This window comes from Pempheris klunzingeri, chromosome 6 (genome assembly GCF_042242105.1).
Source record: "Pempheris klunzingeri isolate RE-2024b chromosome 6, fPemKlu1.hap1, whole genome shotgun sequence".
In the NCBI taxonomy this organism is placed as follows: domain Eukaryota; kingdom Metazoa; phylum Chordata; class Actinopteri; order Acropomatiformes; family Pempheridae; genus Pempheris; species Pempheris klunzingeri.
In genome coordinates, this window is record NC_092017.1 from 1840448 (window position 1) to 1855932 (window position 15485).

At 41.6% G+C, this 15485-nt stretch overlaps 1 protein-coding gene across 1 annotated transcript in view; it reads right to left on the reverse strand.

The window, feature by feature from the left end:
* Window positions 1-5185: 5185 nt before the first annotated feature.
* Window positions 5186-15485, reverse strand: part of LOC139202577 (desmoglein-2.1-like) — a 31189-nt gene continuing 20889 nt past the window's right edge. The window contains exons 3-17 of the mRNA XM_070832103.1: window positions 15369-15482; window positions 14142-14294; window positions 13406-13547; window positions 12857-13029; window positions 12621-12755; window positions 12001-12186; window positions 11753-11825; window positions 11366-11680; window positions 10978-11197; window positions 10249-10391; window positions 9734-9955; window positions 9151-9405; window positions 8492-8616; window positions 7297-7542; window positions 5186-6526 (exon numbers count right to left, since the gene is read on the reverse strand). Coding sequence (XP_070688204.1) covers window positions 5186-6526; window positions 7297-7542; window positions 8492-8616; window positions 9151-9405; window positions 9734-9955; window positions 10249-10391; window positions 10978-11197; window positions 11366-11680; window positions 11753-11825; window positions 12001-12186; window positions 12621-12755; window positions 12857-13029; window positions 13406-13547; window positions 14142-14294; window positions 15369-15482 — 3843 coding nt within the window. The remainder of the gene's footprint in view (window positions 6527-7296; window positions 7543-8491; window positions 8617-9150; window positions 9406-9733; window positions 9956-10248; window positions 10392-10977; window positions 11198-11365; window positions 11681-11752; window positions 11826-12000; window positions 12187-12620; window positions 12756-12856; window positions 13030-13405; window positions 13548-14141; window positions 14295-15368; window positions 15483-15485) is intronic.

Genomic DNA, 15485 nt, shown 5'->3' on the forward strand with positions numbered 1-15485 from the left:
GTGAAGAATGAATGTTAAACAAAATGACCTGGTACTTACAGAGCATTCACTCCACGAGATGACAAGTCTGAAACACAGTATTAATACACATTTATTATTAAAGCTGTCTTTAATTTCTTTCTTTTCTAAAATAGTGACTAGAGGCCACAACAAGGCAATTTACTAATGATGTCAGGGTTGGTCAATACGTATGGAAATTTTTCTGGGGTCAGAGGTCAAGGAAACCATTACCCTAACCTAACTACATGCGTTTTCTCTGTTGTTGTTTCTTTATTAGGATGCTGTGACAGTTGTAAAATATCTATATATGAAATGTAACAAAGGAGTTGGCTCCTTCTGCTGAAGAAGAAGGTGTTCATGTATGTTTGGTTTCTACACAACTCTGATGTTGACATGAATGCAGTTGACAAGTCAGAAACCGGTTATTCCAGTAATACTGACATAGAATGAATGTGACATGAACCCATCCTTGAAATAAACCAGAAGTATTTACTTGTCAGCCATGACAAGAGCTGTTTAAATCCTCTAAAAACTGTGGAAATGTAGTTCAAGACAACTTTCTTCCTAAGCTGCGGATACACTGGATCCTCCTTTACAAAAGGAAAGGAGATAATGCTGTCCCATAATTCCTTGCAGCTGCAACATTTAAACATTTAAAGGAGCAGATTTCTCACAGGAAGACCCACGGTAATAAATATGACAAACACTATGTGAAAGAAAGGGCAGGTTCTAGATGTGTCAGTGCGGTGCTTCTCCAAATTCAACACAATATACTACCTTTAATGACTACTGCAAGCTCAAAATTATTCAACCTCTTCTTGACAACCATCTTGAGTTCTTAGAAGAGCACTGTGAACAAGCCCCTAGCTAACATTTGATGTGTTCTATCTCAAGCACACTTGATGCTACTAATGAGGCCCTTGATTAGTTACATCAGGTGTGCTTGACATAACACCTGATTTGCAAATGAGTGCTCTTCTGAAGGATTCTATTGAGGACGTTGAATAATTTTGAGACTGCAGTAGTCATTAAAAGTGGCATCTTGTGTTGAATTTGGAGAAGCCACCTGTAATATTAGTTGTGTTTCAGTTGTTCTTGTTTGAGTTGTTTATTGAACTCTGCTGAAAGTTTGTACATTTTGCCAGTACACCTAATTTGCAAAGGGGGTTGAATAATTGTAAGTGCAACTGTATACCTGTATATCTATACCTGTTGTTCTTCTGTGAATAGTGAATATCTGCTTTCCTCCAACTACATGAAGTTTGCAAGGAGACAAACATGCCCACTTATGAGACAGGAAGTGTAGACCATTTCAGACCATTGGCACCACTTAACAAAGTCATCTTTGTTATTACAGTATTTTTGGTTATGACTGCAAACATCACGTTTTGGAGAAAATCTGAATTTTCTGTGTCATTGTGATATCTCATGTGTGCAATGAAGGTTTACTCTGTTAGTGTTATTCTGTTATTATCATTCTGTATTGTGACTGGTTTATAGTAATCACATTAATAACAACAATAGTAATTGTATAAGTGGTAATAATAATAATCATTATAGATTATTTATTTTAACACAGCAATTATGAAGTGGTCTAGAATTTGGTCATGAAAAGGATAGAATATAATGCCAAATAGACAAATGAAGAAATGAAGATCATAATAATGGTTTGCTGCTTCCCTGCCTCTGTACTTAGCTGTGAGAGCAGTCGGACAGTAACTCCAGGCAAAATTGAGATAAATTAGATGACATTAAATTTAGATACTGTTTCATTTATAAATAAAAGTGCCTTTTCATAAACTGTCTATGTAGGCCAAACTTATTCCATTATCATTTTGACTTTTAAAATCTCTCTCTGATTCTCTCCTTAATCATAAAAATGGTATTGTTAATCAAATAAAAAGTTACACCTGACAAACGTAGATCACATTGAATAGCAGATTTATTGTTGTGATGAATGAACAGGATGTACATTTTTCTCTGACTTCATGTACATTCTTTGAAGGCTTCTGGAAACTGTCTGTCTTGACTGCTGCTATTTGTCACCATCTCCTGCAGGTAAATGGTCTGTATTTGTATAGCACCTTTCTACTCATTTCGACCACTCTGTGACGACCCTTGTTGCCAGGGAAGCAGCGTGCAGCCAACATGGAGTCCTAATCAGTGTCACCGGGTTCAGGTGTCACCAGCCTATAAAACTTGGCCGCACTAACACTCTCGCTCTCTCTCTTTCCTTGCAGACAATCCAGTCCGGTCATGTGTCATCTTTAGTTCTTTATGTTGTCCTTCTGATAACTTAATGCACCTTACCACACCTTCACACACACCGTCTCCACACACACACACCAACATGCACCCCACGCTTATGTACCGACATTCACACTCCATGTTTTCCTCTGTTGCACTTATCCTTTCAATTAGTTGTGTTCAATAAAATACTTGTGTTTATTTTTAACACGGTGTGTCTCCATTTTTGTCATTGCTGTGAGAGCCAGGCTGTGGGAAGTGGGGGCTCGTCCTAACCTGTTAGGTTGTGATCTGTTGTGTTGGTTAGAAGTAAATTTGGTTTGTGTTATTTGTTTTGGCACATGCAGCGCGCGCTAATCAGTTGTTTGGCCCTGATGCGCGTTTGAGCCGCTGGTTGGTTAGTTTTGATTTATGTAGGGTTCCTTGGGTTGTTTTTGAAGAGAAGGTAAGTGTTGCCGCCCTGATGCACACTGGGTGGAGTTTCCCCTCTTAGGTTTGTGGCGTTTCCCCTTTGGATTACATCAGTTTGTTTTTTTGATAGTGTTGTGGCGACATGGTTGGTGTCGATTGTCTTTTGGCAATTGTCTCGGGGGCACATTTGCGGAGTGCTGGGGTATTGCCTGCTTTACAGGTCGCTTCCCAATCCCGCTGGTTTATTGTGCGTAAATACCCACCATAAGCCGCATGAAGCCTAGGGTTGAGATTTGGTTCGTTTTGATTAGGCAGTCAGTGGGGAAGACTTCGGGGGCTGAGTTTCAGGAATCTTTGTCATTATATAAAAATACAACAAAATTGTATGCAATCCCCGTCAGTGCATGTAAGCAAACTTTAAATAAATAATAGAAATGAAAAGATAAATAACAAGATATATAAAAAGGTAGAATATTGCAGGTTAGTGAGAAGAGGCATGTCCTTCAGTGCTGTTCATGTGTGTGTGTTTTGGCTTTTATTGTCCTGTACCGCCTCCCTGAAGGTAACAATTGGAACAGGTGACATGCTGAGTGGAATGAGTCTTTCAGGATGTTGACAGCCTTTCTGTGGCAGCAGGACCTGTACAGCTCCTCTAAGGAGAGGAGAGCACAGCCGATGATCTTCTGTGCTGTGTTGATGACCCTCTGGATCAGCAACACTTTCAACCGAGCATCTGTAGAAGGACACCAGTAGCTCCTTGGCTAGGGCGTTGTTCTTCAGGACCCTCAGGAAGTGGAGTTGCTGCTGAGAGTTTAGGATATTGGGCCGCACAAATCCATATTATGTGCGCCCTCTAGTGGGATTGAGGCAGCACAGCTTTCGGGGGACAGGTGGGGCTTCATGTGAACTGACGGAGTCATGATTCATTCCGCTGGGCTTCTGAGTACAAAGATAAATGTTGAAATAAATATGTAGTGTTACCGTAGCTATTTGTTTTTTTTTTTTTGGCTAAACAGTGTCTGTATTTCCTTGGTGAGGGCATTGTTCTTCAGGACCCTCAGGTAGTGGAGTTGCTGCTGTGCCTTCTTGATCAGCGCGGTGGTGTTGGTTTTCCAGGTTAGGTCATCATCCAGGTGCAGGCCCAGAATTCCGAGACCCTCTGCACTGAAGTATATGGGCTGAGGGTCAGATTTGTTTCCCCTGAAGTCCACTATTATTTCCTTAGTCCAGTGATGTGCCAGTATTTAGTTCTTTATGTTGTCCCTCTGATAACTTAATGCACCTTACCACACCATCTCCACACACACACATGCACCCCATGCTTATGTACTGACATTCACACTACATGTTTTCCTCTGTTGCACTTATCCATTCAATTAGTTGCGTTCAATAAAATACTTCTATCTTTAACACGGTGTGTCTCCATTTTTGTCATGGTTGTGAGAGCCAGGCTGTGACAACTCAAAGCTCTTTTACATCGCATCCTCATTCACCCATTCACACATCATTCATACATTCATACTGTTCTTTCACACACACACTGAAGCCATGCTTCAGGAGCAAGTTGGGCTTCAGTGTCTTGCCCAAGGACACTTCAACAAGTGTGCAAGTCAGTTTCATATTGATATCAATCATTTATTGACATTTTGGTTGTAAAAACTGTAACACAAGGTATCTGTACAAGTCATACTAAGATGAATATGAGTTAGTTTAATATATGTTGTCACATTGCCTAAAATAGTTTTCAAGGCAACAGGTGGCAACTAAGACAGGCCTGAGGTAAAAGACCCTAATGCTGCCAGGCACGCTGCAAAGTTGTGTACACTGGACACAGGAAGAGTTCATCAGCAAAGAAGAACACAAGTAACATGTACATTTTCACCAACGGTGACATGCTATGACAAATCACAGCCTGAATAATTAGTCGAATTGACACCAGCTAATCAACCAAAGTGCACATGATCTTCAGAAATAAGTTTGTATGCAAAGCTTACTGAAACACATTGGTCTTGACATGTTATTTTTCAATTTGTACCCTCCACGAGACGTGGGACATCCTGCACAGATCTGTCATTTTTAAATTCCCTACATGCCATTAATAGCAACTGCAATTTTTTTATCCACTCAGCCTCAGCAGTGTAAAACAAAATCAAGAGTACCTGGTACAAACAGCCAACCCAGACAGTGTAGTCAAAATACAGCTCAGTCTCCTACCATGCTAGTGGCTCTGTTAGACTCTACTTAGACATCAGCATACTAACATGGCCACAATAACAATACTAACATGCTGATATTTAGCAGGTATAATGGTTATTATGATCAGGTTTTTCATTTCCTTTCACTACTTTAATGCTATTATTGGAAAGTGGTTTGTTTTTTTATGTGCAAATTGAAAATGCACACGAAAAAAAATGCTATATAAAAATTCACAACAATCAATCTGATGACACAATCTAGACTAAAGTAATGGATTCATGAACTAGCTCACCATAAAAGAATACATCATTATTGAATCGTCAGTACAAAATTAGTTAAGAGATTCTTTGAAGAGGGCATTTTGTCTGGAGGTGCTGTGATTGCAGAATGAATTCATGAACCCTGTCTCTGCTGAAGCTGTTGACTTAATTCTTCTCTTGTGTGAAACTAGCTTCTCCCCTTCTGACCCTGCTGCTCCTACACTAACATGTCCACTATCTGACTTGATCCTTCGACCAGTCCTCTTGACACCCATCACCACTATTGGGCAATCAGACCGCTGCAATGCTCCCACTCCATGGTAATCCTCCACTACTCTGTTGCCGCTTGTTGCACTGAGAGTTAAAGTGCCAGCAGCATTTCCCATGTGCGCAATGTGTTCTGGGTGGCCAGAACTGCTGTTAAGCAGAACCATGCCCTGCAGGTTGGCACTGTGCACCACTGTGCTTTGAAGCTTCTCCTCTTCTGACCCTGCCGCTCCTACACTAGCATGTCCACTATCTGACTTGATCCTTCGACCAGTCCTCTTGACACCCGTCACCACTCCTGGGCAATCAGACCGCTGCACAGCTCCCACTCCATGGTAATCCTCCACTACTCTGTTGCCGCTTGTTGCACTGAGAGTTAAAGTGCCAGCAGCATTTCCCATGTGCGCAATGTGCTCTGGGTGGCCAGAACTGCCGTGAAGCAGAACCATGCCCTGCAGGTTGGCATTGTGCACCACTGTGCTTTGAAGCTGTGGTTGGATGATGTAGTGCATCGGTTGCAACACAGGGGTAGTGGTGTAGTAAACAGGCTGCTGCTGTAGTAGAAGCATCTGGCCAGGGGAGGGGAGCATGGCTGTGGTAAGAGGACTAACAGGCGGTGACTGAGCCATGTTGCAAGAAGCTGCTGTATTAAGGTTAGGGTTAGCCATGTTAGCCATGTTGCAAGAAGCTGCTGTATTAAGGTTAGGGTTAGCCATGTTAGCCATGTTGCAAGAAGCTGCTGTATTAAAGCCCATAACATTGGTGGACGTTTGCTCATGCATGCTGCTGGTGGATGTTCTGTTAAAGGCCTTGACACTGGTGGATGACTGGCTGATGCTGACATTGTTGTCACCCTTTGGGCTTTGGTCATGGATGCTGCATGGTTTAGTCTCCAATGAAGGCCCAGCAGCTTTATGTGCCTCTGTGATGAGAGGCATCAGAGGAGGTGTTGGAGGTCTAGGAGGAGAACAGATCTCAGCCAGAGTTTTGAACTTTGGCCCAAGGTCGTCGATGAACTGCAGGTCATTGTCAGACTCCAGGAAGCTGCAGCAGCCCACTGAGCCAGCAGAGGAGCCCTGGCCCTCAAAGTCATACTTTAGCAGACAATCCCTCGCTGCCTGTTTCTCTGTTGGGCAGCTTGCCTTCTGCAGGGATTAACATTAATACAAAGAAAATGAAAGGTATGTTAGTCTTACCTCAGCCAACTCAGTGATTACATCCAGCATGCCTCAAACAAACAATCCTCACACTTGAGGCCCTTGATTAATTAAATCAGGTGTGCTTGAGAAAACACCTGATTTGCAAATGAATGCTTGTATGAGGGATTCTATTCTGGGGGTTGAATCATTTTGAGACAGCAGTAGTCATTAAAAGTGGCATATTGTGTTGAATTTAGAGAAACCACCTGTAATATTAGTTGAATTAGTCGAGTTCATTGAACACTGCTGAAAGTTTGGTAATTTTGCCAATACATCTAATTTATAATGGGGGTTGAATGATTTCAAGTGCAACTGAAATCAACCTGAAGCATGGCTTCAGTGTGTGAATGAGTATGAAAGAATAGTCTCCTCCAAAATTACATTCCTCCTATGAATGATGTGTGAATGGGTGAATGAGGATGTCATGTAAAGCGCTTTGAGTAGTTGAAATAACTAGAAAGGTGCTATACAAATACAGACCATTTACCATAACTGTACCTATCAAATGACAGATAACATGTAACACAGGTTACATGTTTAGTAACCTAAACAAGAAGCTGCTGAGATCAGGATAGTTGAGTGTCTTATTTTGTGTAGTGGTGTGCTATGATCCTACCAGGTAGCCTGTTTTTTTAAAAACACATCTCACATGCTCATGTTGTCTGTTCTGGAGAAAGAAAAGGTGAACTGTAAAATGTCTCCCTAAACTGTCTCACCTGTGAGTAGTAGTCATGCAAAAACATGTCAGAGAGGGCAATGTCGCCTTCATTCTCCAACAGCAACAGTTCATCCAATGTGTGCACCTCTCTCCAGCTCTCACTGGACTGGTAAATGTTCTTGGCAGTGCCCATGTCAAGGGGCATAAAGGAAGTTGGGTTTTCTGTATTGTTGGAAGCTACGATGTTGGCCTGTGCAGGAGTTATGGCTGCCATTCTGGCTGGAAAGCTGAACACAGGAACATCCTGAAGGAAACAAAGACAGAGATTGAGAAGAGACGTTTTTTTTTCGAACTGAGATTTTAGGTTGTTTTCAATAAAAGGTAACCCTCACATTTTGGAATTAAAAAAAGCAAAGCTGCTGTAAAATTGACTAGTGAAACATCATAAGTCTAATATGTAATTTCAGAAAACAGTGACCTGAGCACTGTTTTTGTCTGATTGGGTGCTACAGTCGATCGTCGAGACAGACCACCAAATGATCTCATAATCTACTAAAGACTGAATGTGCTCTTTAAAGCTGAAGGTCACAGTGACCATAGAGGCCACTGATTCTTAAACCTGAATTTGGAGCTCTTTTCAATTTTTTCCAGTTTATCCAGGCTTAGTATGAAAATTATTTTCACACAAAGGCCACATCAAGTACTAGCTAGGGGATTTCAAAGACAGTTGTAAGTAATGAATCGAAACATTTGTCAAACAGTTGAATGAGAACATTCAAAACAAAGATGATGTGTATGGAAGAGTCAGAGAAGTGTACATGAAGTCATTGACACAGCCACCGCATATCTAGAGTTTAGCTTCAAGAGGGCCCTGGTTGTACCAGACCAACTAAGGCTATAACAGCAAAATCCCTGAATGTAGAACACTGTGGTATTTCTCCTCAAAGGTTTAGTCTCATTTTCAGCATTATAGAATATTAACAGTGTTTTATTCAACAACATTCAGTTAGCTTATAACATTTTGAATTTATCTTTAATTTTCTTCAACTCTGTTATATTGCGCCTTTATCAGTTCACCAATATAGACAGACACCACAGTTCAAATCTGTCATTAAATAATATACAATATAGTTACATATGCTTGCTGAATTAATGATGTATACATGACTTGCTGTTGACTAAAAACTTCACTTTGTCCAGGCACATGTACAACTAATTTGTCTTTGTCAGTCTTTGTACACTGTATATTCTACCTTGTCCTCTCCCCGGCCCTCTGTATGATAGGCAATCAATTGTTCTCTGGTATCAAAAGGAAGTTCAGAGAAGGTCACTGGTATTCCTCCACAGGAGCAGCTCATCAGTAAGAGAACTGTGAGAACTGAAAAACAAAACCACAACAGAAGGCAAAAACTTACACTTCATGTATACAGGTTACAAAATATCATGTGAATAGATAACCGCCCACTGCAATGAAGGTGAATGAAATTTCAGTAAAAATTTAGAGCTTTTCATTCCAGATATAATGTCCTGGTTACTCTGAATAAACTGTTTCTGAACTGTTTCTTTACTGGAAAGCAGAAGCAGCAGAAATCATCTTTCAAAACCTTATGTATATAAAAGCAAAAGTATTTGCACCTACACGCCCACCACCAAATGTGTTTTTTATGATTTGGTGAGCTGTCCCTTTAAATCACTTCACACTTGCACACTTCTCTGTCATAGGGAAGATTTACATTTTAAAATGACATGCTCACTACTGCATGGGTAATCCAAAAGAATCCTGCCCATGGATGCTTCAGTATTAGTAAAGCTAAGCAAGAGATTTTAAATGTTCATACTGGGTTAACCACAATTCTACATCATATGGGTAGATATGTCTAAGTGTTTTGTAGGCATGTGAGCTCATACTCACTAAGCAAGATCAGAGGTCCAAGGATCAGTGCCCCTGCTCCCATTCCTCCAATTTTAGAAGCAGATTCCTTGAGAGAAGCTCTTTCAGTATTCAAATCTGCTGTTTTACAGGTCTTTCCTTTCTCACAGGAGCACACATGTAGGTCCAAGTACTGGGGTTCTGGGCAGGCGAGGCCCTGCTGGTCCTTAATAATGAAGGTAACCCGGTAGTGACCAGGCCACAGTGGTCTCAAAGCCCTGATGCATATACTGGTAGCTAAGAGCAAGAAAGAAAGAGAAAAACTTCCAGTGCAAGAAAAAAAATGGTCCAATCAACTCAGTGAATCACAACAGGCTTGCTGACCTCTACTTCCTATCATTCGTAAACACAGATACAAAAAACATTAGTAAAAAGCTAGCATAGTAGAGGCCATATCCTTTTATAATTCACCCTGATCAGACTGGCTTTATCAAAGGCACACTTTCATGCAGAGTTTCATGCAGCAACATGCGCAGAGTTTTCAATCTGAAGGTAATTAGAGGTTAAAGCACTTGTTTGTCACCGTTTGTCATGCGAACTGGTGATAAAAAATAAGGTATCATACCATTTAAAGGTTCAACTGTCCACTTCCCCTGGCTCTGCTCTGCTATAAGGCTGAAGCTTAAAGGGGCTGAATTTGGGTCTCCATCCTCATCCACTGCTGTGACATTAAGAACTACAGTGTCTGAGCAGATGTACTCCACCTTGTTGGTCAGTGAGGGGCAGTTATCATTAACATCTCCCACCTGCAGCGCTATTGTTCCTGTGACCATCTTAGGAGGCATGTCTGTGGGAATCAGAACACATAAAGAATACATAACAGAAAATACAACAAACCTTGTACAATCAAAGCTTTCACAGTGAAGTCTTACCTCGATCAGAAAACTAAAGCCAAAAGAGGCTGAAAGTTGAATGCAGCTGCATAGTGGCTGTTGATTCACAGAGTGATCAGCAGTAGTAACAAAACTTTCACTCAACTAACAACCATGTAGTTCAGTGTTTGACATATTCAAGCACCTATAGTCTTTCAAATCTTCTCAAGCTCAGCTCTCTAAATTGCTATCCATAAACAGGACTTACCCTGACTCATTCCCAGTATGTGAGCGTAGTAAGTTCCATTAACCACAAACTTGGACTCTCTGTCCGGCGCCTTTTGAAGTCTAATCTCTGCTGTTTCCGGATCGATCGACAACCAATTGTCGGGATCATAGCCTTTTGCATATCTGTAGGAATAGCATGCAGCACATTTACTTTGAAGATAATCAAATGAGTTATGTATTTGAATTTTCAGTTACTAGTTGTAATAATCTAATCAATATTGATTTCTCTGCTACTGAATACCATCAGTTTAGTGTGTTAATGTCTGCATGTCTGTCAGCCAGTTGGTCTACCACTTTGGTCCAGACTGAAATATTTCAATATCCATTGGGTGGATAGGTACAGGCATTCTCAGTGCCCAGGGGTTCTCCTCTGACTTTTCACCTACCACTATTATCAAATCGAAATCTTAATTTGCCAAATACTTTGTTTTGTGTATCTAACAGTTTGGTTTTATTTCCAATAAGCATCACAGCGTCATAAAGAAGTTGTCTCTCAATCTTCTTATAAAAGCTCAGCAGTTTCATAAAACAGCTGACCCCTGCAGTTTTTAAGAAGCGCCACTCAAATAGGAAGAAGGAGCATAATAGTTGCTGCTTATTTTCAGTGGTGGATTTTGGTTGTATTATATCCATATTAAAATCTGAGTTGCTTCATGAATATGCATTTATGGTGTTTTTAAGGTAAAAGTCAACTGTGGATTCATCTCACCGAACATTTTCTACAGGCTCTCCAGTGTCAGCGTCGCTGGCTGGGAAGACGGCGATCACCTTCTTTAATTGATTTTCCTTTGGGTTCTCCGAAACAGGGACAGGCTTCACTGAAGGTTTAAATTTAGGTCCCTCGGGCTCATTCAGCACTGCGATGCTTATTGCATAAACCTTGTCTTTTTTTGGCTTTTTAGCTGAAGGGCCAGTGGGAGCCCCCCCTCCTCCTCCAGGTCCTCCAGGTCGTCCTCCTCCTCCAGGTCGTCCAGGTCCTCCTCCTCCTCCAGGTCCTCCAGGTCGTCCTCCTCCTCCAGGTCCTCCAGGTCCTCCTCCTCCTCCAGGTCCTCCAGGTCCTCCTCCTCCACCTCCTCCAGGTCGTCCTCCTCCTCCACCTCCTCCAGGTCGTCCTCCTCCTCCAGGTCCTCCTCCTCCTCCACCTCCTCCAGGTCCTCCTCCTCCTCCAGGTCCTCCTCCTCCTCCACCTCCTCCAGGTCCTCCTCCTCCTCCACCTCCTCCTCCTCCTCCACCTCCTCCAGGTCCTCCTCCTCCTCCAGCTCCCCCAGGTCCTCCTCCTCCTCCAGGTCCTCCTCCTCCTCCACCTCCCCCAGGTCCTCCTCCTCCTCCACCTCCTCCAGGTCCTCCTCCTCCTCCACCTCCCCCAGGTCCTCCTCCTCCTCCACCTCCTCCAGGTCCTCCTCCTCCTCCACCTCCCCCAGGTCCTCCTCCTCCTCCACCTCCTCCAGGTCCTCCTCCTTGACCCCCAACATCACTATTTCCACCTCCAACAAGTGGAACATTATTGGCTACTACCACACCCAACTTGATATCAGGATTTTCCTCAAAATCAACAGGCTGGAGGGAAAAACAGACATGAGGCACATCAGTGAAATGATATGATGAAATTATATTATTCATCTTCATCTACTTCACCAGATTTTAATTTGTCAATTTTTTGTTCCAATTTGCTTAGTTTTTATTGTATCCTCTTTTTTCGGCTGTTTGAGTGTTGCAGTATAGATAGATTTACCTTTTCAAGCATTAGAACACCTTCATTGGTTTTGGGGTCAGTCTTAATGCTGAATGTCCCATCTTCATTACCGGAGACGATGTCAAAAACAGCCCTCCAGTTGTCGGTTTCCTTCTCATCATCATCCAGCACTTTGAACCTCATGACCTCCTTATTGGCTGTGTTCTCCATAATGCTGCCTGCGTACTACACCAGCACAGCACAATTTTCCCATTATCATGTTGAATAGCTTCCAGCAACAGTTCAGACTTTGGGGAAATACATCTATACATGTATAACCTTGCAGATGCAAACAGCAGCCAGTTAGCTTAGCTTAGTACAAAGACTGGAAACAGGAAATCTGAACATTAACATCTATAACATCTCTATGTCAGAAAGTGCATGAATGTTTTTCCCAAAATGACAAACAATTGCTTTAAGTACATTCCAGGTATGAGGAGCTGTAAAAATCTGAAATGTTTAAGGTCAGTAGCGGGATGGGAAGGTATAGTATAATGTCTTTGGACGGATCTAACACACAGTGTGTGGATAGGGTAGAGAAATACTACTGCATACACACTGTTTAAGTCAGTAAGTTCAGAATATTTCCTCTGGAAACAAAGTCAGAGCTAATAGCCTACCTCATCTTTTTCCAGCTTGGGCATGTTATCATTGACGTCCGTTACTTTGATAAGAATAGTCCCATTGCCTGTGAGCCCTTCAGGTGCTCCATCCATATCTTTTCCTTGAATTGTTAAGATATACGAGCTCTGTTTCTGTGGGCAACAGAGAGACAAACCCAGGTTTATCATTTGATGAGCGATGAGCTCGTACCAGATTCACAGCAGAATGTTTTCACCACAGTTATGCGTCTGACCTCTCTGTCTAAGGCATTATTTTCTTTGACATAAATCGATCCATTGTGTCTGTCTATGCGGAATAGGTGTGTCCCATGAAAGGGCTCTTGTTTTATGATGCTGTAGACAATCTTTGTATGGGAGCAGTTGGCTTTGTCTGCGTCAGTGGCTGTGATCGTCCCAGCCAGAGTCCCTGGACAAAACACAGAGGAAGACAACATTCAGTCTATCCTGGATGAAATGTCTTAAGCCCATCTTGCAGCTCCTGGATGCTGCAAAGCTCATAACAACCCACAATTATGCCAAAAAAGCAGAAAAACATTCTCGTGATGTTTGCCACCTGCCAAAGGGACAAGAAGTTCATGTATTTATACAGTTATTGTCTTCCAGTACAACAGGGCAACACTGTCAGATTGGAGATTGATTTATGTGCTGAATTTGGTCTGGTTTATTTCTCTTTTTGTAATGGTGGCAGTAAACTAAATACTGTGTAGCAGTGAAAACATAGAAGACAATGAATCTTGAATCTTGTATTTTGAGCGCTTGTGGCAGAAAACAGCATGTTTTACCTGCTGGACTGGACTCTTCGACTGCAGCTGGAGGTACAGGGGCAAACACAGGGGGATTATCATTCACATCCGCCACATCAAACCTCAAGTCTATTCTGGGCTCAGCGTCAGAACCGTTGATAAATCTGGCCAATCCTGTCAGCTGTTGAACAAAAATAAAAGCACATGCACATTTTCAAGTGGTAATTCACAAGATTTTCACAGCTCCATGTACAGCAGTGGTGAAGAAAACATCATGCCATTGGGGCCATAGAGGCATTCAAGGGAGCACCTTTGCTGCAAGGGGAGCCATGCAGTTAAATTCCAACCCAGTCTCACAGAAGTTCATGAAATAGTCACGGAATGCAATCTATGAATTTGTGTCTGTGGACAGGAATTTCTTTTTTTTCATATCTCTGTTTTCAAAGTAATGTATTTCAATGGGATCATCTTTTTGTGTCTGCATCCCCTCAGTAGGACTTCTGTAGACCTGTGCGCACAGAAGCTGTGCTGTTGTTTCTCATTTTAGATTTGTTTCTTTAACTATAACCGCTGCATTACTCAACCTTTAACCACAACGTTTTATGCTCAATTAAAGCCACTCATCGTAGAGCTCAAAACATTCTTTAACGAGACACTGTGGGAAACAGCAGTGCTGCTTTAAGAAAATGACGTCAAGTCAATGACATGATGTTGAATTCTAATTAGAGAGTAGGAGTAGACATGTAATAAGTTGTGTGTTGGGTTTTGTCCTCACAATGTACATTTCTCTCTTCTCTCGGTCCATTTTTCCTCGGATAAAAACCAGTCCAGTTTTGTCCACAATAAACAGGTTGACTGGCTCTCTACTGGCCCCAGGACCTTCCAGAGAGTAAAACAGGGTCTCGTATTTATCCTTGTCTGATCGGATCTGAAAATGATCACAACAATCCGAATGGCAGTAAAGTATTTTAAATACACATTTTAAACACACTGTAATGTATCTGCTATCAAAAGTTACATGTGTATTGTATTTGTACTGCGGAGGACAGCTAACTTGCCAGAAAGAGACAAGAATGATATTATGTTCGATATCTATATCTAAACAACAGAATAGGTTGATTTCCAGTGCCTCCCAAAATATGACCTCTATATGAACGCTATAGGACAGAAGTGGACCAGTTTACATAAAACATTACATTAAGCATTGTGAAAATAGTAGTTTGGTTTGGTTTAGGCAACAAAACTACTCAATCAGGATTAGGACAAGATTATGGTGTGGGTTAAAATGAGTGCATTAGATGTAGAACAAATGGAAGTGTTATAGGATGTAAGTAATGTCATATGTGTAATGTCACTTGAAATGAGTCACTTCACATAAGTAATGTTGACTTTTGGTTCCACATAGGACGGAAAGAGCAGTCTCCTCCTTATGCAGACTTCCTTACTCTTTGACCAACGTCACCTCACTTCCTCCTTTGCTCCTATTATAAGAGGTCGCCTACGTAAATGTTGGTTGTTTTAATCTTGTTTACAAAATGACCACTGTTGCTGCTTTCAGTATGAGGACAGGCTGCAAATTACAGTTCACCCATCAACCACTCTGGCCTATTCATCCTTACTATTAAAGCACACAACATCTGAATGTTGGCATTGGACATACAGTAAATCATGAGGTAGAAAGGCAGAGTTACTGGGCTATAAGGAAAGGATACTGCATTGTACTTATTTAGAGTACTTTCCATAATTATGCTTTTAGCTCCATTTTGAACATCAGCCCTGTTTTGTAACTAGAGAACATCTGTGATTTCCATCTGTCTAGAGAGTAAAATAAAAATAATATTACAGTTGAACGTACAGAACTTTTCTGATGCTGCTTAATGTCTCATCTTCTTTCTGTATCTGTAATGTTTGTTAAAAAAATATACTAACATTATCACCTTTATTTCTTATTACTACATCCACACCAGAACACACAGATGCATGCTGTGGGGGAACTTCTTACCTTGGCAATATAACCTGACTTACTGTAGTCAACATTCTCTTTAAGTATCTTTGTTGGGATAACCCAGTCCCTCTTGTGGCGTATGAGCTGTGTGTCGCCCCAACACCCCAACATCTG